At 32.9% G+C, this 26,283-nt stretch overlaps 1 protein-coding gene and 1 long non-coding RNA gene across 2 annotated transcripts in view; both read left to right on the top strand.

Annotated features, from left to right (window-relative positions):
- Nucleotides 1–3,075, top strand: part of LOC134699388 (zinc finger protein 99-like) — a 31,624-nt gene extending 28,549 nt beyond the window's left edge. The window contains exon 3 of the mRNA XM_063560990.1: nt 972–3,075. Coding sequence (XP_063417060.1) covers nt 972–2,801 — 1,830 coding nt within the window. The 3' untranslated portion in view covers nt 2,802–3,075. The remainder of the gene's footprint in view (nt 1–971) is intronic.
- Nucleotides 3,076–15,437: 12,362 nt separating this feature from the next.
- Nucleotides 15,438–17,365, top strand: LOC134699266 (uncharacterized). Its single transcript, XR_010103541.1, has 2 exons — nt 15,438–15,474; nt 16,517–17,365. It is a non-coding gene; the product is annotated as an uncharacterized LOC134699266 (long non-coding RNA).
- The last annotated feature ends 8,918 nt before the right edge of the window (nt 17,366–26,283 follow it).

Here is a 26,283-nt window from a genome sequence, read left to right as displayed (position 1 = left end):
GACTTGTCATAAGTTAACACATGAAAAATACTAGTTTAATACCAAGAACAGTATATTTTTTTTATTGTACTGAATGCCTTATTATTCATGTGTATACTATGTTTTAAGAAGGACACTTCTAAAAAGTTATTTAAGTGGTAAATTAAAATAGTTGTGTTCTAACTGTAATGGCTTTAATTGAGCGTGTTTTCTTAACATATTAATAACCTCTTTAAAAAGCATTTGTGTTTGTCGAGTCTTCGGCTTTTGTCGAAAAATCGAGACTAAGCGATCCTACATTACGTCGGCGTCGGCGGCGTCCACAATTATTCACTCTGTGGTTAAAGTTTTTGAAACTTTGACAACTTTCTTAAGCTATACTGGATTTCAACCATGCTTATAAAGAAGCTTGTTTGTGATCATGAGATAGTATCCAGAGGTAAAAATAAAATTCCATTTTTTCCGTATTTTACTTTTAAAAAAACTATCCTGGATTTTTACCAAACATGGACAGAAGCTTCTTACAATCAAAAGATAGTATCAATTAGGAGGAATATTTTGATTGATTGTTTTCCCCTCATTTTGGTTGAGCCTGCGATTTACAGCAAAAGTCGGTGCGAAACAGGGTTTCGTGGAACCCTTACATATTTTTAAGATTGAAAAATGAAAAATCACTTAAAGAGGGAAACTCATAGATTTTTAATAATAACTAACATCGCCATTTCTTTAATTTAAAAGAATATGTAAGGAAAAAATAGTGTACACGAGAAACATCATAGTAAACAAAAAACCTATTAACAAGAACCTCACCCATATTGGGTTGGTCTCAGGTAATCTGAGAGGGTAAGCAGATTCTCGTCCTCCTGTAGAAACCTCCATATTGCTCATATTATTACGAACCTTAAAAGTCTAATTCTAAAACTTTGGCTCTGCAAGAATAAATTGTATTTAAAACTCTAAATGAAAAATAAATAATTTCAATTTAATTATAGGATATTGTCGATTTGGAAGAAGAATGTATAAAAAAGACTGGAAAAGAAGGATCAATACTTCCAGAACGCATTTTCTTAGAAGAAGGTGACACAGATCAATTACCCTGCTCACAAGAACAAATACTCATTGATGAATGTGAAAGCTATCAAATATCTGACAAAAAGCTTAGAAATAAGAGCCAATCAAATAAAGAAAGGAAAGAGTCAGGTGACACCAATCAAGAAAAGTTGTGGCATTGTAAAAAGTGTGAATTTTCAACAGGTGACAAGGAGGAACAGGTGAGACACAGACAACGTCACTGTTACCTTGAACGAAAACTCAGAATGTCTGAACAATGTAAACCTCCAAAATATTCATGTGATGAATGCGGAAAGGAATATGAATTAGAAAACAATTTGATTAAACATCAAGAAATAGTGCATTCGGCTAAGCCTATATTGAGATGTGTACTTGGGGGGTGTAAATCACGTTTCGTGGAAGAATCTGCTTTACAAAAACATTTGTTATGGCATAAATCACAAGGAGTCCTGAAATGTAGAAAATGTACACAGGTATTTGTACTAAAGGATGCACTGAAAAGACACGAGGATTATTGTGTCAAAAGATTAATGTTTCGATGTGACATTTGTAATAAAGTGTATAAAGCCCAAAAAAATCTTTCTGAACATATAAGTAAAATTCATTGTCAGGGGGGTAAAGGTTTCAATTATAAGGAATCTTTAAAGTTAAGCAGAAGTATCAACAGTATGGCTTCTGTAGTTGATAATAATAAAAGAGCCAGTTTAACAGCCGAGAATACTACTACGATGGAAGAGTTTAATGCTGATAATGTTGAGGAATTTGTTGAAAGGATGAATTCAATTTTACACAACCAGAGAAACGAAAACAAATCAAAACAGACACAAGACGTTTATCGTTGTTCACATTGTGAGTTCTCTACAGAAGATAAGACAAAGTATACTAAACATAGAACACACCATGCTTACCTTATTCGCAAGCAAAAGAATGCTGAATCACAATCACATACTTGTGATAAGTGTGAAACAGCACATAAAACTAGGCTTGCCTCGAAAGTTCATACGGAAAAGGTACATTCTTTGGTATTTGAATGCTTAGAGAAAGGTTGTTTTAAATATTTTTCTGATGAACACAAGTTGAAAGAGCATTTATTAGAGCATGAGAAAACTGGGTTAATACAATGTGGGAAATGTGCAAAATCCTACGTTACAAAACATGATTTGATAGAACATGAGGATAGCTGCTTTCCTATGGAAACTGGTGGTGAAACCGATGAAAACAACGACATGAACGACGATGATGTTGATAATGATGATGATGATAATGACGACATTGAGGGTATTGTTAAAATGTTAAATAAGGCTATCAATAAGAAAAGGACAAAGGTTTATAAATGTGATGAATGTAATTTTTCAACGAAAGATTATAAGAAATATAACTACCACAAACGACGCTATCGTCATTTAAATTCGAAGGAAACAAAGGTTTATACTTGTAGATGTTGTGTGTTGACCTTCAAGACCACATCAGGAAGGAGTAAACATGAGCTCACTTTTCATTCGGATCAATTTTATAAATGCAATGTTAAATCCTGCACTAGTGTATTTAAGTATAAACATGAATTAGAAAAACACATATTAAATCATAAAAATAATGGTCTTTTGAAATGCAAGAAATGTAACAAGAAATTTGTTTATAGAAGTAAGTTAACACCACATAAAGATACATGCATAAGGAATATGACAGAAAACGAACAGACTCGGGGTCACTTATGCGGAAATAGTTTAGAAGAAATTCAGCAGGATTATTAGGACAAGTGAGAAAAAATAAAGATGAAATGTTCGATTGCTTTTGTGGACAAATATTTGACAGCATTAAAAATCTCAATTAATATTTAAAAAAATGTCATAATGATCTTATATATGCTTGAACCGTTTTGAGAAAAAGAGATTTTCAAAGAGAGTGACGATAGTACCGATTCAGATTCAGATGAGATGGAAGACAGCACACAAAACCCAAACAAAAACAAAATCGTTTGAACTGAATGTTTTCGTGCATAAACATATGAAGAGTAATCCAGCGGCGGCGTGGACACAGTAGTGTTAACAAGCTTCAAAGGCTTTATTTTTCAGACTTAAAAAATCCTTTATACTTTGTCAAAAATATTTATGTTAGGAAGTGTTCGTCATTCATTTGTCCATTTTCCTTGGCCGTATTTGAATGGTAAAGATCTACCTTATTTAGTATATGAAATAATAGTACGTTGAATGTATGTCCATTTGGCAGGTGTCATCTCCCTTGGCCTTATGTGCAATGGTTCAGGTGTAGAGTGAAGTTTGTATGTGTTAGTTTATTTTCTTATATTGTATGCAATAGGTAAAATATATTTTGTGCATAAAAATATTTTACGATGTACATGTCAGTCTTACATGTTTTTATTATACCGTTTTTGTTTTTTGTTCTTTGATTAATTTCTATTAATTCAATTCTATAGGTATTCTTACTCATCCATCTGTATTTGGTGTATTGAATTGAATGATTGTAAAATTATTTTTTCATTTTTTCACCATTTTTTTTATGATTGAACCAGACAAAATCAAATTCAATTATTTGTTCATATGTCGTTGTCAATGCTCCTTAAAAGAAACTCATATTTATAAATAAAAATGCGGCCTAAAGCAACCAACAATCAATCAATTAATAAATAAAAAAGAAAAATATTTAGTATGCAAATGTTTCAAATGATATACATATATTTAAGGTCAAAATGCAAATTTGATATTGCAACGTATAATTCCTCTTTTGTCATTCATGTTTAATAAGACATAATTATATATGTTATCACAGTTAATATTGTATTGATAATTTGCTTGTTGACACTATGTCTTAAAGCAAGATGATTGCTCTGACACTATTGGTTTTTTCAAACGTTTTTACTGGTGACTATATTTATTTATTTATATTTCTAATATCTAACATGTCTAAGGATTCAGGGGGCAATATCTATATGAGTTAATCATGTAAATAATGTGTATAGTATTACTCAAATACTCGTGGATGAACTAGCACTTGCACTGTAATTTTCATATCCTGTAAACGATAATAGCCTTGCATACATGTGAAATAGTGAGAAAAAATAGATGACTTCAATAATTTGTACATATCAAACTTCAACATGTCCAAGGAAGCTTATGGCGTTGGTTTTCTCGTTTGAATTGTTTTGCATTGTCATTTCCGGGCCTTTGATAGCTGACTATGTGGTATGGACTTTGCTCATTGTTGAAGGCAGTACGGTGACCTGTAGGTGTTAATTTCTGTGTTATTTTGGTCTCTAGTGGGGAGTTGTTTCATTGGCAATCATACCATATCTTCCTTTTTTATATTCTTGAACTTACAAGAAATAAATAATTTCCCTAAGAAATATTGTGACAGAGGGGTGTTTTTATATTTGCGTCGTTTAATGGTATCATGCCGTCTGCGTCGTCGTCCGAAGATGCATTTAGTTTCCGGACAATAACCTTAGTTTTCAGCGCATGGATCTCTTTAAATTTTCACCAGAAGGTTCAATAGCACTAAAGGAAGGTTTGGATTGATTTTGGGGGCTATGGTCCCAATAGTGTCGGAATAAGGGACCTTAAAGAGGGCCCAAAATAAGCATTTTCAAACAACTTGTGTTTAAGTGTATGAATCTCTTTGAAATTATACCACAAGTTTCCATACCATGAAGGGATAGTTAGTATTGACTTTGTTTTTTTGTTTGCTCAATTTTGTTTGGAAATTGGGACTAAAGGGCCCAAAAAGTGGGAAAACAAGTTTTTCTGGTCAATAAACAATTAAGACAATTTAAAAGCAGAGTAAATGAGGTTATTCAAAAACATTTAACTTACAATGTTGGTTATGTTTTGATTTAACTTCCTTACACTACTTGTAAATTATGTATAAAGAAATGTAAGTTTTTGGAATAATTGCAAAAATGGGGGTGGTGGCACTTTTCATTTTTTTTCTTCAAATTTCTCAAATTCCAAATGTTTGAAAAGTTTGAAGAAAAAATATGTAATTGCACAATATTGCGCAATAAATTGTAATATCTTGACATTTGTTTTGTGTCAGAAACTCATATTACGTCAAAATTTGATCACAATCAAAATTTAGAGCTGTACCAAGATTTGACCATACTTGCCCCAAACTGTTTAGGGTTCGATCTCTGCGGTCGTATAATGCTGCGCCCTGCGGAACACCTGGTTATTGTTTATATTGTAGAAGTTGAGTTTCATGTTTTTATTATATTGTTCACTTTATCGTGATACCAACAAAAACTTGTTTAACCATGTTTAATGAAATTGAAAATTTCTAAAATTATCATGTTATTCATAAAAAGGTTTTAGGTTCTGTCCAGGCACTATAGCTTGTTGCCTTGATGTTTTGAAAGTGGTGTTAAACATAAATCAATCAATCAATAGACTTTGAGCCAAAAACCTTCACTCTTGCTGTACCTATAAAAAAGATAAAGAATTCTTTTTTGTTGTTGTAAAAAGACCTATATTTTTATCACTGTGGCATATACTCTTTGTATATCTTATTTACCTATAATCTTTATCTCAAAACACTATATTGAGCTTTTGTATGTTATAGTAAAAATGTTTCATTTATAATGTTTATATATCTATAAAAAGGGTAAGATGATATTGAAATATTGAATGGAATTGAAAAGTGACATTGTATTTTTAAGGATTTTGATTTTTTTTACAAATGTATAAGGAATACGAGTACAAATGAACCGACTCAATTTGACGTATGTGGAATCGTTTTGTTTTGCAGCATTTATTATTTACACAAGGAAACAAAGGGATCTTAATAATCGTGTGCTCTAATCATATTGAAAAAGAAAAGACATTTTCAAGGAAAATGAAGACATTACAAATTTTGATGATGACGAGGAAAGTACACAGTATTCATTTATTATATAATTACAAGTTCCGGGTCGAATCTGTTAGTGATACAATAGGATACATACAATAACTCCCTCCTTTAAAAGAAGCACCACCGTTGATTATGATGTAAAGGAGGACTTTAACAAAAGAGGGACGAAGGATGCCAAAGGGACAGTCAAACTCATAAATCTAAAACAAACTGACAACGCCATGGCTAAATATGAAAAAGGCAAACAGAAAAACAATAGTACACATGACACATTATAGAAAACTAAAGAATAAACAACACAAACCCCACCAAAAACTAGGAGTGATCCCAGGTGCTCCGGAAGGGTAAGCAGATCCTGCTCCACATGCGGCACCCGTCGTGTGGCTTATGTGATTACAAATCCGGTAAATAGTCTAATTCGGTAGGTCGAATTCATGAAAGGGAAGGGGATTGTAGTTACGACGTAAGGAACATATTCGATATCATTTGTGAAACGGTTATTCCATAACGGTCAACCAACTCGTGATGGCGTCCGTAAAATTTACGAAGGGATGATTTCAACTTCACCATTTGGAACTCTTGGTTGAATAGCTTCCTTGTGAGCAGCAACCCTCTATCAAGAAAATCATGATAGGAAATGCAAGCACGGGAATATCGTATCAATTGGGAGATATATACCCCGTATGCAGGTGCTGCTGGAATGTTGCTACTTAGAAATGGAAAGTTCACATTTGGAAAGCTGAAATCATCTCTTTTGTCGTAAAGTTTTGTCTTCAACCGACCCTCGTTGTCAATTTCTAGATGTAAGTCAAGATATGAAGCCGACTTAGCTGAATCTGTATTATCCTTTATCTCTAATTCGATGGGATAGATGCGTTCCACATAGTCACCAAATTTTGAATTGTTTAGTGGAAGAACGTCATCTATATAGCGGAAAGTAGAGTTAAAAGATATTGCTTACTTCTTATCTTTCTTCCTAAGAAGTTCCTGCATGAAGTCAGCCTCATAATAATAAAGAAACAAGTCAGCAAGTAGAGGAGCACAGTTTCCTTTTGGGATGCCGACAGTCTGTTGAAAAACACGTCCTCCGAACGTAACAAATATGTTGTCAATCAATAAATCAAGCATCTTGATAATATCGGTTTCAGAGAATTTTTTGTTTGAAATAGAGTGATTCTTTACAAAGTAGGCTTATTCCTCCCTAAGACAAGTTACTTGTAGCTATGTTGGCCATTCTTTTTTATGAAGCAAAGTAATACCAACTCTTTTAATTTGTCTTTTAGTTTGGAATGTGGAATACTTGTGTAAAGAGTAGAAAATTCAAATGTTTTAATACTGTTACAAGATGAAAGAGAGTTAGATTGTATGTACTCTAAAAGATCTTTGGAATTTTTAGGTATCCACATCTGATTCACGCCACCTCTAGAATAGGCAGTTTCACAATAACTTTGAAGCCCGTCTTTGATTGCTGATAAAATATATGTTAATAACTTAGAAAGGGGTTTCGTGGAGCACTTGGAATACCCAGCAATATACCGTTGTTTGTAAGGACACTTATGTAGTTTTGGTATCCAATACAATGATGGAAGATCCAGTTCTTCATCTTTGGTTGAAATACCAAAGGAACCAACAACAGACCTATGATTATCTAGGATTTCCTCTTTGGTAAGTGTCGTGAGGGTATATGTTGAGTTTCCAAGTGATTTGTCTATACCTAATTCGTTTATCAAGCAATTAATGTAATGACTTTAAAAGACAAAAACGATGTTATTTTGGGGCTTTGTCTGCGGGGACAACAACATATTTATCATGGAGGTCGAATAGATGTTTAGCAACATTTGGCTCTTTGAAGATTGACTTAGCATGGGCATTGATGGACCCATTCAGTTTCTTAACAAACTGCATAGATACATATTAATGTTAGTATTAGCCTAACCAATTTCCCAGGGTTGCTGTAACGGGTCTTACTACAAGAGAGTTAACCTCCCCCAAAAAATATGTGCAATTAAAAAAAACCACATACAATCACAAATTCAGCTGATTCACTTATCCTCAAAACATATAAAACTACAAATAAAGCAATTATATGCAAAATAAGAGATAGGGCCACCATAAAGCCGCACAAATACAATGGCACTAACAGAAAACCAGTAGGGACATACTTAAATTACGGCTAAAAGTAAGAAAACCAGGACTTATTGAAATAGAAAGATTTTAAAAGCAGAGAAAACTGAACGCCTTACAATCAACATGCCTTTATCAGATGACAATACGAGTACTAATAATCCAGTCTTAAAAAGAAGCCGCGCAGGTATAAAGTAGCAATTAAAATTGAGAATGGAAATGGGGAATGTGTCAAAGAGACAACAACCCGACCATAAAGCAGACAACAGCCAAAAGGCCACCAATGGGTTTTCAATGCAGCGAGAAACTCCCGCACCCGGAGAAGTCCTTAAGCTGGCCCCTAAACAATTAGCAATACACAGTTAGGAAGTTGGTTTTGAAATTCCGACCCGGTGAATTTGTCTAATAAGAAAGTTGGTGGACAATACAATTCATTGTTATATATATATATGCAGCTGAAGGATAATGAAACGTTCAAAGGGCTTTGTATGAACATGAAGATTGATTATTGCTTCCGGTTTGTCTGTTCTCAGAGTAAAATTTGTGGACAGATTTAAATGCCAATTTTTGCCAAAGGTTATAATGAACCTGAAGACAAACAGTGTCTGTTCATTTACATGAAAACGCTTTGACGAAATCTGTTAAAATTTAGAAATGTTTCCTGAGACTAAATGACGGTCAAGTTCAATTTTCACTACTTTAGCTTGTTTTTGTTGTTGTTGTTGAGTTGCAAAATGTAATTTAACTATATAAACTTGAACATGTTGAATTATTTTTCCTTTGAAAATATTATTTTATTATATAAATCTGATTTATTTACCTTTGAGCAAAATTAATAAATAAATTTCTTTTGCTTATGTTTATTTTGAGTTTATCCCTTTGAACAGTTATTAAATGATTTTTAAGTAATTATAAAAAAATGAATTCTTGGGTTCCTTTGATATTGTGTGTCTAACGATGTCCTTGCAGATATTGGAACATAATTATTCTAGTAAGGTAAATGTCTAATTTCATTTTTTTTTCAGTTTTCTTTGACCACATTTTGTGTCACATATCTATACTGTGTCAAATATTCAAATACAAAACAAATGGAGAGCTGTTTTTCAGCTTATATGTTGTGTCCATATTTGCGCAACTTTTCAGGGTGATCTCTCTAGGGAAATCCAGTTTGCTGTCACTCTTTCAGCATCTTGTTTATGAATGTGATTACGAAATGGAATGCATCACATTTCCTTTTTTTTCACGTGAAACTTTGGCTTTATAAGTCGATTATTTTCCTTATTTCAAAAACATCTAAATCGTATATCTTTGGAATCAGTGAAAAGAAAACTGATTAAAAGTCAATTGAAATTCGAACTGACTATTTCAAACCAGAAGTATCTTATCATGATCTTCTTGTTTATATGAAAAGACTAATCAATTTAATATATAATTTTTGGGAATCCGTGTCAATGCAAGTTAGTTATCTCCGGTAAAGGTTTTTGTTTTTGAATGTTTTTTTTTGTAATTAAAATGTTGTTCTTTGTCTATAAAAAAAGTTTGTTGAAAATTGTGTTGGAGGATTTTGGGGGAAAAATAATCTAGAATAATATAAGTAGATTATATAAACTAACAAGCAGATTTGAATTTCTCGACTCATAAATGCTACCTGTAACATTTTCCGATAGGCAGATGCTGTTCAACGAATTATTTATGCATGAAATTCAGATATTTGCTCCAATAGCGTATACTTTGCATTAAGAAAGATTATCGTGTGTTTAATTTTGATATAACTATTCTGTAGGGAAAAGAAGAAGACGAAATAGAGATGAACTATGAAGAAAAAATGATACTTGCATACGAGGCAGTTGTTTCAAAGAGAATGTCCTTTTAGGAAGCATGTACGAAATTCGAGATTCCTGATAGCACACTACACGATAGAGTGAAAAAAGGAAATCCTACGAAAGGGAGAAGAGGACAAAATACAACCAAAGCGTAAGCATGATAAATCAGTCACAAAACATTGGTTTTATTAATTTGTTGTGTGATAATTTCCAAAAGCTGAAAGAATTGAGGGTTAAACTTGCACAAATGGATAGAACCCAATCACGGTTTCAAGTTTTTTTTTCATATTTGTCTTCTTTAGTGAACAAACATGACTTATCAGATAAGCTCTACAGAATTGTCTTACTCGTGGCCTTATGCAATCAGAGAGGTCCCTTCTCATGAAGAAGCCGTCACTTTGTTTATTTGTGCAAATGGAGCTGGCAAAGTTATCACACCGTGGCATGTTTTCCCGAGGCACAATCAAAGGTGGATATAAAAAGTCTACAAGATGATTGTAAACCAGGTTTCGGTTTCCAGCAGAAGAACAATTGTTTCCATCAGAGATATTTTTAAAATATCTGAGGACTCAATTCCTTCGACACATCCTGCCACGGGATTAGAACATTCTTCTCGTGGACGGACATGACCTGTATGTATCTGTTGAATATTGGAATGGGCAGAACAAAACCAAATAACTAACTTTCTCCCTGCAGATGAAAACAAAACCATTCATCCATTACATGTTGATTGTTCAAGTGCGTTGGAACGTATGTTTACGGATAACTGTAAAGCTAGCGTGTCAGGTTCACAGTTGGAAAGATCTACTTTATGTAAAGCTGTTTTAGATGCATACCAACATGCATTCAAATTTGAAGAAATTCAGCGTTTTTTCAGACATGATTTGACAGAATTGCACTTTCTGTAGGCAATATCATATACAATCGCTGTTAAGAATTAAAACTAAAACTTGTAAAGACTAAGATACATTGAAGAAATGTCAGTGTATTCACAAAAGAAGGAATTTAATATGTTTGATAAAGAAAGAAACGTATTAAAAATACACAAAGTTCTGGGATCAATTTACAAAATATTTAAAGCCAAGACATAATTCCACTTGGACAGTAATTAGTAAAACATTGTATGTTGAAATCATTTTGTATGTAAAGAAATTTGTAATCCTCAGCAAATGATAACGTTTTTAGAATGGTGTATCCTGTATGGAAGTTACCTGGCGACATATTTTGCACATTATCTGACAGTTATGGCCCTCTGGTCAACCGACATACATTTATATTATGAATTAAAAATTGAAAATAATGTCTTTTCTCATGTTTGTCCACATAAGAATATATTTTTTTTCTATTCTTGACGACTTTATTTTATTTATATCCTTCTTGGAAGAAAAGGTCTGTTCTTGTTTATTCATGTCCACCCTATTATTTTTATGCCCCATTTATGGGCATTATGTTTTGCTGGTCTGTGCGTCTGTTCGTCTGTTGTACCGTCTGTCCGTTCGTTCGTCCGTCCGTCTGTCCCACTTCAGGTTATAGTTTTTGGTCGAGGTAGTTTTTAATGAAGTTGAAGTCCAATCACTTTGAAACTTAGTACACATGTGCCTTATGATATATCTTTCTAATTCTTATGCCAAATTAGAGTTTTGAACCCAATTTCACGGTCCACTGAACATGGAAAATGAAAGTGAGATTGGGGCATCCGTGTACTATGGACACATTCTTGTCTTTTGTAGCTTTTCTTTTATTTTCCCTTAAAATAACTACAAAAATTAGTATGATGTTTTAAATAATTATATGAACGAAGAAGAAACTTTAATGAGCAATCAACTACTACTAAAATCTGACAATATGGCCAAAATGAAAATCTACGAAAAGACAGAAAATAACAGACAAAACAATATTGCCTGTATAACTAAAGATTGAACAACGTAAACCCGTCAAACAAAACTGGGTTGTGTATATCTGAGGCTTCTCTACTAGTGGAAGTTGTTGTGTTTTTCAGTAAAAGATGAAAAATGTTGTCCTGCATTTTTCGTTGTAGACTCCGTTCTGCCTTTTTATTTTAATTTGAAAATGAAAAAGTTTTGTGTCCCGCCTTGACGTAGACAAAACACGAGACATCGGTATGCTGTTTCCGACGTCGGCGTCGTCAACAATGTATCAGTTGGTGACAACGTATAGTTTATGGTGAACCACAAGTGGTAGGTCATTCATAGTTGGTATGCAGTTGTATTAGCATCGGCCCTCTCATTTACATGAAAAATATGTTGTTATGACAACTCAATAATGGTCTATTGACTGAAACTTTTGCTTATTTTACATGTATTAGTTTGTGATTAAGTCCGTTTAAGAGGAACCACTAGTGGTAGATCAGTGATATTTGGTATGCATTTGCATAAGTAATGGCATATATTATTTCCATGAAGATTATTTAGCTCCATCTCCTTAGTCATGGTTTATTGACTTTGCTAATTTTGCTAAATTAACATGTATTAGTTTTTGATTAGTTCAAGGGGAACCATTTGGAATTTGATGCGACTGTCATACAAGTGAGAGGTTTAGCGCTATAAAACCAGGTTCAATCCACCATTTTCTACATTTGAAAATGCCTGTACCTAGTGATTTTACTTTTTAGTGGAAGACCAAAGTTAATTGATAGTCAGTTGTATAATCATTAGCACATCTCATTTCCATGGAGAATATTTGGCCCCTACCTCTCAGTCAGGGTCTATCGACATAGAAACGTTTGCTGAGTTTACCTGTATTAGTTTGTGATTATATCAGCTTAACATGAACTGTTAAACTAATGTTAAGTCAATGAAATTTTGTATGCATATTTAGTACCATTTGCAAGTATCGATTCCATGGAGATTATATAGCCCCACAACCTTTTCAGGTTCATCTTGTTCATTGACTTTGAAACTTAACATTACGCTAATATTGTCTGTGTTTAAGTTTCTTTAAAGGGCACGACTTATAATAAGTCAATGGTATTTGGTATGCAGTTGTATCATCATAGGCACATCTCATTTACATGGAGATTATTTAGCCATGTCTCTCAGTAATGGTTCATTGACTTTGAATATCTACATAACTTATGTAACATGCTTAAATATTGCTATTTTAATTTCTAGATTTGCATAATTAAACTAACAAAAAGGCGAGACATATCTCTGTGATAACAGTTTATGGGATGTTGTATCCTGTATGAAAGTTACATAACGACACTCTGTTAAATATTTGGACATTATCTGTCATGACCCTGTGGTTAACCGACATATATATACATGTATTATGTTTTAAAAAGTTAAAATAATTACTTTTTCATGTTTGTCACCTAATAATATCGTGATGGCTTTATTGTATTTACATGCTTTTCTTAAAAGAAGAAATATTCTGTAAATTCATGTCCACCCTCTCATTTACATTTGTAGCTGTTCTTTTAATTTTCTCTTGCAAGTAAAACAAATATATTAATATGATGTTTTGAATAATTATACGAACGATGAAAAACTTTAATGAGCAATCAACTACTACAAGTTGAAGAAAATAACAATATGGCAAAATGAAAATCGACGAAGTAAAAATAACAGACAAGTCAATGTACAGAGAAACTAAAGATTAAACAACTTGAAACCGTCAAACAAAACCGGTTAAGGTATATCTGAGCCTACTCCACTAGTGGAACCTGTCGTGTTTCTCAGTGTAAATACAAAATCGAGTTCGAGTTTGCATTTCGCAATGCCACACACATGAAAAGAAAAATAGTCAGGATATGGGGGAAATATACTCGCATTAAGACATAAAATATATTTTTTTATTAGTTGTAAGTGGCTTTGAACTAGCTGTTAGTAACTTTGAATACTCTCAGCTCAGTATTTGGTGTCTTTTTGTTGTTGGGATATACCCGGCCACGTCCACTCTGTGTTTTGTTAGATGTATTGTTATGTGTATCCATCTGATGAGTTAAGCCTTTTTCAACTGATTTTAATAGTTCTGTGTTTTGTGTTATACTGTTACACCACTGTCCCGGGTTAGGCGGAGGATTCTGTATGTATGTGCCTTTCCCAAATCAGGAGCCTGTAATTCAGTGGTTGTCGCTTGTTGATTTGTTACATATTTGTTTTTCGTTCATTTTTTGTGCATAAATTAGGTCGTTAGTTTTCTCGTTTGAATTGTTTTACATTTGTCATTTCGGGGCCTTTTATAGCTGACTATGCTATATGGGTTTTGCTTATTGTTAAAGTTTCATTGGCAATGAAAACACATCTTTTTTGTATTATGAATGCCGCTTTCCTACTTATTCTTCATAAGTTTTAAAAGAGCTAACTACAGCTAAGTTCATTAGTTCCTGCGGTGGAAAATCCTTTGAATTTCGAAAATTTAAAGTTTGTTTTGTATACAGTTAACTTATAATCATGACCAAAGCAATGATAATTCATGTCAACATAGTTGTTATGACTACTAGGCTGGTGATGCGCTTGTTGAGGAAAAACACGCATGAGCATCGAATTAGTTGTTCTAAATAAACTCATCATAATACCAGGATTCAAATTGTGTACGCCTGACGCGTGATTTTCTACAAAAAAACTCACAAGTAACGCTCTAATCAAAGCAGTTGAAAAAGGCCAAATAAAGTATGAAGTTGGAGAGCATGAGATCACAAAATTCCGAAATGTTTTGCCAAAAGCGGCTTCGTGTTATCTATCCCTAAAGTAAAAAAAACATTATTATTTCGGAATAGAGTTTCGTATTTAAAACAGTTGATTTATAATTATGAGCATAATATTGATACAAGTTGTTTATGTGAACACCAAAGTGACCCATCATAGATACCAAGATTTGAATTTTGAACGCAAGGCGTGCGTTTTGGTTTCAAAATACTCCTCGGTGGAGCGCCAACTAAAGAAGTTGAAAAGGCCAAATAAAGTACGAAGTTGGAGAACAAAGAGGATCCAAAATTCCGAATGGTTTTGCCAAACACATCTCTGGTTATCTATTCCAGGGGTAGAATTTCTTTAGATTCTGAAAAATTCTAAGTTTTGAAAAACAGTCAACTTATGATTATGACCATTACAATGATATTGCACGTCAACACAGAAGATTATATTCACAAATGTGACTCTTTCTTTGAAAAAAGGTGATGATTCTAGGAATACCTCGCATTAGTAAAACACTATAAATGAAAACGAATTATAAACAGTCTTGAAAAAGGCAATGACAATATTCATTATTTTGTCTAAGGAAAATCTGTATTTTAAAAATACATAAAGAACCTGATGAAATAGCGAAAAGAATCAATTTGGTTCAAGTATTCCTTAAACTGTAAGAAGCGTCCCGATATTTAAAACTTTTCAGGTTGAAGAGTACATTTTGTCGTACAAATCGTACTGTTTGAAGAAATTAAATTCCAAGAAGCCATCTTCACCGAAGTCCTTTGTGTTCGTAGAACTATCTTCCTACGTAAATATTCACAACAGAATGCCCCCACAGATTAAGATTAATAACCATCAGTCTATGCATGTGACTATCGGTTAATATATAAAAAGATATGGTGCTTTCTTCACATTATTAGCCTCGTAGCGAAACAAAGTGAATGAAGTGACACAGTTTATCATAGGTAAATAAATTTACTTTTCTCCAAATTTAGAAACAAAACATGTACAATGTTAAAAACAATTATGCAATAAGTATTCTTGTTGAAACGCACTCAAGCGAACATAACTTTTTAAAATAGAGAAAAATACTTAAATTAGTAATCATTTTATCAGATCGCAAAACGTGAAATGTACAGAAGCTGTGAAAAGAGGAAAGTATCTGAGATATAATTTTACCTTTCAAGATATTACCTGCATCACTTCCTCTACGTCTTTAACATGAAGAGACTGTTATAGTGATGTATTCCCAACTTATCTTCTTTTCTTTTTTTAAAAACAACAAAACCAAAATTGACTGTGTACAAAGTACTGAAGATTTAATTAAAATAATAATATAACTAAATACTGATTTATTGTATTTTATGTATCAATGTTCAAAATATCAAATATTCTTATTGGCGGGTTTTTTTTTCAGTCGGACTTTATATTGTACACAATGATACATATATTTGGATTCGTTGTGATTATCCTACCCTTTAATTTTGTGAAATCAGAAGTATCTCCAAATTTTACAAGATGTAAAGATAGATTTTTCTACCAGAATACTGCACCAACATTGAAAGGACTGGTCGGATCAACCCAAATCTGTCAACGACTCGGAAACCAATATTATTACGCTACTGAATATGACACAACTAACAGAATTCCGTACTATAGCGCATACACACTATCCTTTGATAGGATCGGCAGTCGCTATAATGGTTGGTTTGTTGAGCCTCAACTTTCCGACAAAACTGATCCAAGTATGGTAGCCATAAGCATGGCAAACAACAATATAGACACTTTCGGGAGGAGACCAGCAGTAAATGTCGATTACACACGTAGCGGTTATGATAGGGGACATTTGAATCCACAGCTATACCATTGCGAAACTGAAGACTGTAGAAAAGCAACAAATTCTTTAACCAATATTGCACCCCAAGTTCCTGCATTTAATCAAGGAATATGGAATGTTTTTGAAACCACTCTGTATAACATCTCAAAAAAAATATTGTAACTTTGTAGGAGCAAGACGTTATTTCATTACTGGCGTTCTACATAGTAAAAATAAGTCCATCAGTGATGGAAGAGTCAATATACCTAGTCACTACTGGACAGCTGTATGCTGCGATTCCTCAGGTGCGAAGGGCGACCTCCGTAAAGAAGGATGGTCCGCGGGATTTATAGGTGAAAACAAAGCCGATTCCTCAGTTTTTATTTACACAATACAGAATTTTTTACAAACCACCTCATCTACACTTTTTGCAGATTTTACAGATCAAAATGGAAACACAGTGAAAAACTGCCTGTTCAACCCGACCAAAGCGGACAACATTATTAACGAGATTGCTAATACCGACAATCGCTTTATCAAAGGGAAAACCTCAATGTTTAGGCGTGTGTGTAAACTTATTTACGATGGAGTTTGTTACATTCTAGGTTTGTTCGGATAAATCTGTCCAATTATGGATGTTCGCTGCTCTGTTTCAAAATAACAAGCTTTTTAAAAGACTGTTATAAATTGATAGTATATAAATAAAGTAAAGATCTAAAAAATAACAGAAAAAAATGAAGGGTCCATGTGCTTGTTTTCGAGATATTAGCCATATTAAACTATATGTACTAGTAATAAAATTATAAAAAGAAAAGTAGGGATTGCGTGGGAAATTTGTTAATGGCACTACATGAATAAGACCAGAGGATTCAAAGTATCTGGCAAAAATTCAGGAATAAAAGAACCGAACAACCTTATATCAATATATTACCATGTACTTTTAGATATAGTTATGTACTTTTGTTGTATACTTAATAATATTCAAGATACACGTTTTATATATTCCTTGTAGTTGCATTATTAAATAAGCTATTGTTTTGCTTTGTTTGCTTTGAAACTGATGTTGATTATAGGTGAGTCTTGATTCGATCCAATTGATTGAGGGAGCCTTCGTGGCCGAGTGATATAAGTGGTTTATCTATGATTAATACAATAAATACAAATATTGTGTACTTATTTTATATAGAAAATGATAACTGAGATATATTAAAGATTAATCTTTCATGCGGTAATTTGCAATTTCTACTTTACTTAATCATGTAGTCAACATATTATGTCCAGGCTTATCCTTATCAGTTTCATAGAATTAAGATATTCTTCAGTAATTTATTCCTCCCCTAGAGCAATAATCAGTCGGGTTTATTTTCAGAAAGTATTTGATTTTCACTTACATGAATGACCCTATTTTTAAAAGAACATTTTTCCATTTGCAGCAAAACCATTATGGTCCGTGTAACACTTATCAATAATAAAAAAAATATTTTTATCAATGTTTTAAATTATCAAAATTCCAATTTTTTTTTAAAGTTTTGAAATTTTGAAATTTTCACTAAATGATTAATATTTTGAAATTCAAAAAATCGTTTTTTTAAAAATATTTTTGAAATTTTGAAATTTTCACTAAATAATTAAATTTTGAAATTCTAAATATCATTTCTAAATTTAAAAGACTAAGTTAAGATATTTGATCAAACTTAAAAGTGCTAAACTTACTGTGCAGTTTTTATTATTTCGCTTTAAAGTTTGATTTTTTTATTTTTTATTAAAATATCAAAAACAGAAAACTGGCGAAAAGAGGAGTACCTTAAAGTGCGAAACGGAATAAAAGCGGAACGAAACGAACGAAAACGAAAAGAAATGATAATGAAATGAACAGTTACCGTTACTTTAAAGTGAATGTATAAAATAAAACCGAAAGCACAATTGTAAGCGGTGGAAATTGGATAACAAAATAAATATTTCTCAAAAGCGGAAAATTCATTTTAAAACAAAAAACTGGCTCTGATTAAGATCATTCTTAGTTAGGAATAAAAAAGCAAGAAATATATCAAAACATTTTTAATTGCAAAATAAATGATTTTTTGAAATAAATTGGACATCAGTTGTGATAACAGTATCCTGAAGTTTTTAAGGTTTTGCATTTATTGAGTAAAAAATTATTTTAAACCTTTTTAAACCTGCATCAAACAAGTTTATAGACGTTTTAAAAAATCTCTAACATAAGCTTAGCGTTTCAGATAAATAACTCAGAACTAGTTGGGTTTCCCAGTTCCCATTATTAAGGAGTAACAGTGAAAACTGACCAAATAGTATGGTAGGGTTGAGTATGTATATATTTTCCACTGAACTTTAAGCAATAAAATGATTCAAAACACGTGTATTCGATCAAATTTGATTTGATTTTTGTTTTATTTGCTTTACGACTTCATACTATCTGCAATCATGTTGATAGATAAAATCTTTGAATGCACATGTTGAACGATCATCTTTAACCTTTTATCGACTATTTTATGTATTTCGGTATTTATAAATTGTTGGCCTTCAAATATTCGGCTTTAAGCGTTCCTGATGAAGGTCGATCCAGAAAAGCGCTTCGGACACATGTAATTTTTACCGATTTGTTTTAATTTTTTATCGATAGCATGACGACCATTTAAAAAAGGCAAAATAAAGTTAGGCTCGTAGCTACGTTAACGTCAAAACGCCAGGGCGTGCACATGAATTTTTGAGGGGAAAATATATTGATTCAAATATATTAAAGGAACTGTTTAAGTATACAAATCCTTGATATTGTATATTTTGTCATTACCTGTAAAACTTTGAATCTACTGTGAATATTCAAATCAGATTACTATTGTTTAAAGTAATTTTTTGTCTGCTGGGATACAATAAGTGTGGCTTGCATTTTTGTGTGACATCTAACCATCTACGAAAATTCGTGATTTCATGCGTCCATTAACGAAATTTTCCCATAAAAAGGTGTAAAAATAATAAAAAATAAAAATAATTTCTAGAACATGTTTTTTTATATAAAGATGTTTTTAATTTTTGTTGGTCGATTGATTGAATAGCCTAACATCATCGTTTAAGCATACTCCTAAGAAACTGGTTTAGACACAGTGATATTGTTGACTTTTTTCAAAACTACTTCTAACCTTTTTTATTGGGAAAATATGTGTCATTTTTATCAAATTGGGAAATTTATAATAAACCATGAATTTGACTGGAACTTCAATTTGCAGACACCCTTTGAAGAGGTAACCCTCGTTTGAAATAAGACCCCTTATCGCCAGTGATGATACTAAATAGACCCTGAAATCTGCACATATAGTAAATTTAGGCCTGAAAAATGTTTAAATAGTGTTTTTCAGTTTGTATTCATCCACAATTTCTACTGAGGCTGCATTGTTTGGGAAAAAAGTTTTGTTTGGGAATAATTTAATGCCATCTTTTTTTCAAATTGAGATTCTTCTTCAGGGGAAAAGGCCTTTATTATCCGGTAATTTATGGCAAACAATATCACTGAGACATTTTTCTCCGTAACAAAATACCATTAGATTTCAAATCAATACAATGTGATCAACATGAAAAAAAATCCCAAATTATACTTTTAAAGAGAGGCGAAAGGTACATCCAAACTCATCAGTTGAAAACAAACTGAAAATGCCATTTCAAAATTGAATGGTTTTATACTAGTAATTTTGGGGCCTTTTATAGCTTGGTTTGCGATGTGAGCCAAGGCTCCGTGTTGAAGATCGTACTTTGACCTATAATGGTTTACTTTCATAAATTGTGACTTAGATGGAGAGTTGTCTTATTTGCACTCATACCACATCTTCTTATATCTATATACAAAAGATAAAAAACGACGAAAAGATTAACAACAGTACATAAAAGACAGCATAGAAAAGTAATAAGTAGGCAATACGAATCCCACCTAAAACAGGGCTGATTGCAGGTGCTCCAGAAGGGTAAGCAATCCGTTTTCCACATGTGGCACTCGTCGTGTTGCTCATGTCAAGTAAAAACTTTGTGATAAGTCTAATTCGGTAGGTCAAATTCAAGGAAAAGAGAACGGAATTGTGGTAACAAAAATGGAACATGTCAATCGTCATCAGTGAAACAGTCGACCAACTCATGATAGCGATCTTAACTTGAAATTTTCGAAGGGATCATTGGCTTTCAACTTCACCACTTGGAACTCTTGATTTAATAGATTCCTTGTAAGAAGCAACCACACTCAAGGAAATCATGCAGGAAAATAGTTCGGAAATATCGTATCAACTAGGAGATATGTAAGTAGTTCCATATGCAGGTTCTATTGGAATGTTGCTACATAGAAATGGAAAGTTCACAACTGGCTGGGGAAGCTGACATCATCTTTTATGTAGAAAAGTTTTGTTTTCAACCGACCAAGTATGTTTCTAATGATGAATTTTGAATGACGTACATAAATGGTATCTTTTTCAAGATAACACGTGAGGCTCCAGGGGTTTCGTCCTCTACACAGGGGTCATCTGCCGTGAGCATCAGGGTTCATTCAGACCCCTCGTCGAGGTTCGTACTACACTTATAAAAGGCCTTGCTACGCCACTGAAAGTCAAATAAAGTAAACGTTAACATTCTGGTTTATGAAATTTATGAAATAGTTGCCGCTGTACATTAAGCGCCTATATATCCAATTGTAGGTGTCGGCATTTTGAAATCGTGATTTGAAATGAATTTTGACTTGTATGCTCACGAGGGGTTTCTATAATGGTACATTTTTCCGGTACAGATCAATGAATTTGAAATTATGGGGGCGACAATTTAACATCAAGTGGGGTTTGGGGAATGCTTTTTTTTTTTACCAATTTGATGGAGAAAAAAATTCTGAATCAAGATTTTCCCCATACCTTTAACTGTTAAATTTTGAACAAAATAATTTAATTGATAGCATGGAAAAAGAAAAGAAAATTCTTTGAGAAGAAAAAGTTCTGACAAAACAACATCCATTCCAACCCCTTGAAGTTAAATGGATGCTTTCTTAGACATTGTTTGGACTGATGCTTGTAAAACGTATATGCATTTATCAAATATGTAGCTCCATTAGGGGTCCTAAGTCCACGTCTTTTTTTAAATATCGAATATTAATAAGGAAACGGGACTTTTTTGTGATAGTTCCGTATTTTTGAGTTATCGCACGACAATCAACTTTGATCAAAGTACAAGTACGCAGCGAAGTCTAGTCAGAATGAGGCGTGTAGAAAGAGTACCAAGCTCTCTTCACGTTAAGAACCCTGCAGTAACTCGTTGTTTTTATGCAAGGCAACATTTCTGTCCCTATTCAAAATACCCTCATTTGCCAGTGGCAGTTAAATTTGCCGATTTTCATCCTGAACGGACTTTTACAGGACATACGTATTTTATTTATTGTTAATTTGTTATCGTCCTGAACATGCATGACATATTTGCTATTGGCAACCAACAATTAATCATTTAAAATAGTTCGTAAATATACAAATTACAAAAAAACTTAGGTTTAAACTCCCTCGGGCAAAGTAGCCCTTAGGTGGATTTTGATATATTTAACTTTCCTTTTGACCACACACCTCCCAATTGTTTCGGTTCTTATACATACTTGACTTTCAAATATTGAGATTTCAGCGTTCTGTAGGTAAAAGCGCTAGCTTTACTTAAAATTCAGCGTTTTACATTGTCCTCAGTGCGAAAGCCGCGTATTCGTTCTGTACCTCCTTCCATATGACGTAACGGACAGAATATCAGGGCGATAATACCATAGTTCATATAGATGGCTCGCACATCGCAGTCTATCGTGGATTCGTTTATGTCGCGTACGTGTGAATTTTATTTGTTTTTTGAATTAAAAACAGTCAAACTGCGTAATATATTTATTGAATCTCTATGGTAAACTCTTTATTTAGATGACTCTTACTTTTAAGTAACATTTTACATGCGTTATTGACATAAAAATACCTCAAAAAGATTGGCCTACATACTTCACAGACTCCGTCCCAAAAAAAGGCCGGTAAAACCTGCCTCTAAAAATAACTGACACAAATGCATCCTACAGACTCTATAAATATAAAAATTCCAAATATGTGTCATATTGCAGAAGAATGTTTCTATCAACATGATTAATAATCATCTTATACCACCCCCGTGTCTTATACAGATGTGGCATGTTCAGATTATATAAATCCTTGGACTTCGTAATTTATTTGGTATTTTAATTTTTAGTCACCTTTGAGTCTTTCAAAGGCACGCAACTGACGTATAAAATTTTAAGTATGGTATATAAGATGAGTTTATTTACTTATCATTTATAAATTTACTAATTTTGTTTACCTTCTGTGGTTAGCTTATGCTGGCCATACTGTTCCAAATTACAATGTATGCGGAGCTCATTTTGAGGCAGTGTTGCATATGCACAAAAAAATAATGAATTGATTCAAGTTATCGCACATGAAAACGGCTATGTTTTTTTTTTAAGTTCATAATTTATATTTATTACTTTGCTTTGTCTTCGAAAAATTCTAAATAGTGTTATAATCCTGACCATCCATAAACTATTGTTGCCTAAAGTAATACAATAGTACAAACAAAACCGCTTCAGCATATAAAGCCCTATGAGTAATTGTGTTGTTCGTATTGCAAATGAAAACAATGCTTGGTAAACAGTTAATATATTTATGTAATAACAGATACATTTATTTTAAATTTTCATTGTACGATAGGATTACCCCCTGTCAATTTCCCTGCGGAAGGCCGGTGTTTCTTTTTCGGCACTCAGACTTCAATTTGATTGAAACTTACTACTGTTGATAAGAGTTTCGGCTAGATTGAATCGACTTGAATCGATGAAGTCTTCGTGGCATAGTTCACTAATTGGTTCATCTGTTGTTTCGCTTGCATATCAACACCTACGTTTGACTGACTAGAACAACCAGTTCGCCTACATAAGGTTCTCTCCAGGAACTCTTTCCCTTCTTTTAAAAATCGGTTGACTGTTCATACACATATCAAAAGTAAAAATACCGAACTTCGAGGAACATTCAAAACGGAGAGTCCGTAGTAAAATGGCAAAATGAAAAGCTCAAAGACATTTAGCAAATTTCAATATAAAGTGATGATTAACATTATAGAAATAGCAATCAAATGACAGAAAAAATAATTCAACATCTAAGAAAGCAAACAAATTAATAGACACATGTCATTGAATGAATGAATCTTTGTTTCAACTTATAACAAAGAACATGTTAAAATATGTGCATAGCTACAATTCTTAAAATACACGTTATATACATTGAGTTTCATAACTCGTGGTTGTAAAAATAAAATGAATTAATAAACGTTTTATACGTGTAGTTACGTCTTCAATGAATATACATTTATGATTTTCTCAAAATATGACAGTTACGCGCGCATTGCGAGATTTCCAACAATCAATATTTTATTGAAACTCGGTGTTCTGGACACCATTTTGAATGCCTCCTTGTGGTTGTAAAACAGGGTTATTGGCTACGAATCCTGAACTATAATCCTGTTGTGGTTGTTGGGTTGTAGCATTTCCAATAACAGGTTGAGGTTGTACGGATGGTAGATATTGATTTGTGATCTGTGGGAGTTGAACTGCCATCATCGTTGGTTGTTGTTGGAGTTGTGGTACATTCTGTTGTTGTTGAAAATTTGTTGCAGGTTGTTGATTGGTTGTCAAAAATTGTTGTGGCATGTTTTGCTGTAGATTTGGTTGTGCCTGAATCATTGTTGGTTGTTGGACGATTTGTAGTGGTGCTGCTTGTTGTTGAATATTTTGTTGTGGTGGATTGTAACTGTTGGTTACAACAGTTTGAACTGGTTGCCGTTGTTGGTAGGCAACTTGGTTTTGTTGTGGTATATTTGATACGGTGTTGTGGGTTTCCTGGACCATTATTGGTTGGTCAGATGCACGCACATTTTGGTGAACTTCTATGGCATTCCCAGTATCATGGTAATGTGTCCGTTGTTCGCCATTCCGACCATACCTCGGAGTCGTGACATATCTCCTATTACCAGTCTGTCTATATTCAGTACTTACTGGGGGTACCGACTGTTGATCTTCAAAGTTATCATCCATGTAGTTATCTAAAATGGAAGAATATTACATAACTCTAAATTGACAATAGTAAGATATAAATTTTGTTCACTGAACATAAACTTACAGAGCGATTCCCTTAGTAAAAGATTTGCCTTGAACGTACTGATATTCTGCTGTTTTGGGGATCACAAAATTTAAGAAGTTTTCTTACTTTAAAAAAAATCAAATCTCATTTCAAATTCTTTCTTGCTTCTATATTGAAGAACAATCACACGAATTTAGTTTACTTTCAAAATAAATTGTAAATTTCCTATCGAAATTGATTTATTGTTAACTAACATGTCTTTGTTCTACCAGGAGCCACTTGGTTTCGTTTTATATTGTGAGCCGGTATGGGGTAATCCTCATCCGGAACTACGACAGTCTCTTTCCAAGCTTCCGGTTGGCGTTTTATATCTGTGCGATCTATAAAAAAAAGTTAGATATGACGTGTGCAGTTTTCGTTGTTTTTTTTCCCACCCAACCTTTTTAAAGAATTTTGCAACATAAAATATTTCTCTATAAATCATAAAACATATTTGCATTTATTTTCCAGTATTTATTATACAGATTGTATATGTTACTGTATATTGTACTTATATTTGAATGTTGCGTTTCTGTCTCAACTTAAACCTACCGTTTGAAGCATCATAGTAGACCTGGCCCTCGCCTCTCTTGGTCTCCTTCGACAACTTTGTGTCTGTGACGAAAACAATAATGGTTAATAAATGTTAAAAATAAAGTATGACCTAATTATAATCATAGTATAGTATAACAATTACCCAGCATGTATCTTTTTTTTTTATGCGACTGTCATAAAAGTGAGCGGTTTAGCGCTATAAAATCAGGTTCAATCCACAAACTTTTGTACATTTAAAAATGCCTGTACCAAAGTCAGAAATATGACAGTTGTTGTCCATTCGTTTGATGTGTTTTATTCTTTGATTTTGACATTTTATTAGGGACTTTCCGTTTTGAATTTTTCCAGGAGTTCAGTATTTTTGTGATTTTACTTTTTTCATAAGAATCGATCAGAACTCGTACTTTTGATTAGCCGACAATAACTGAGAGTCATTCCAAGAGCATATGTAGTTTACGTATATAATAAAAAGCTTTAACTGTACATGCTATCAGCCGTAACAATTTAAATCATTATACTTCAGGGTAAAATACCACGAGGGTGTTAATTTATTCTATAACATGGCTGAGCGGGTGACAATGAATTGAATGTTACCCTCTCGTTTAGACCAATCAAACCTCTAAATTTTAAGGACAATGAAATGAATTTACATCTAGTAATTAAATACAATGCTAAAGTTCTACTTTTTGGCTCAGATTTTGTTTTTGATGCATTCAAATATCATATTTTATTTCCGTATAAACACGTCACAATGCATAAAAAAAAAAAAACGTCATTCAATTTCATAGTTGTACATGTTGTAGTATACGAAGGAATCATAAGTATTTGTAGTGTCTTTTTATAATTGTATATGTCTGAAATGCGTAACGGTATTAATTTGAAAAAAAAATTATAAAGTTGTGATCAATGGTGATTGTAACGTACCAGGTTCACAATTTCTAAAATTAAAAAAAAAAGAGTGGCATAATTAGGATAATCTAGTTTACACATCCGTCTAATAATGAATCAAGCTAACCATTGAAAATTGTCGCTAATGTGTAATTGACTATTGAACATAAATATTCAGTATGTATATACCATTATTTTTTGTGTCAGCATCATTTTCATTGATGTCTGATATTTTCTGACGTTTTATTTTTCTGCATTTCACGCACACAATGACGATTGTGATAATCAGCAGCAGTATTATAAACGTCTGAACC

The sequence above is a fragment of the Mytilus trossulus genome, unplaced genomic scaffold (genome assembly GCF_036588685.1).
Source record: "Mytilus trossulus isolate FHL-02 unplaced genomic scaffold, PNRI_Mtr1.1.1.hap1 h1tg000050l__unscaffolded, whole genome shotgun sequence".
Taxonomy (NCBI): Eukaryota; Metazoa; Mollusca; class Bivalvia; order Mytilida; family Mytilidae; genus Mytilus; species Mytilus trossulus.
This window is presented reverse-complemented; position numbering and strand designations above follow the sequence as displayed.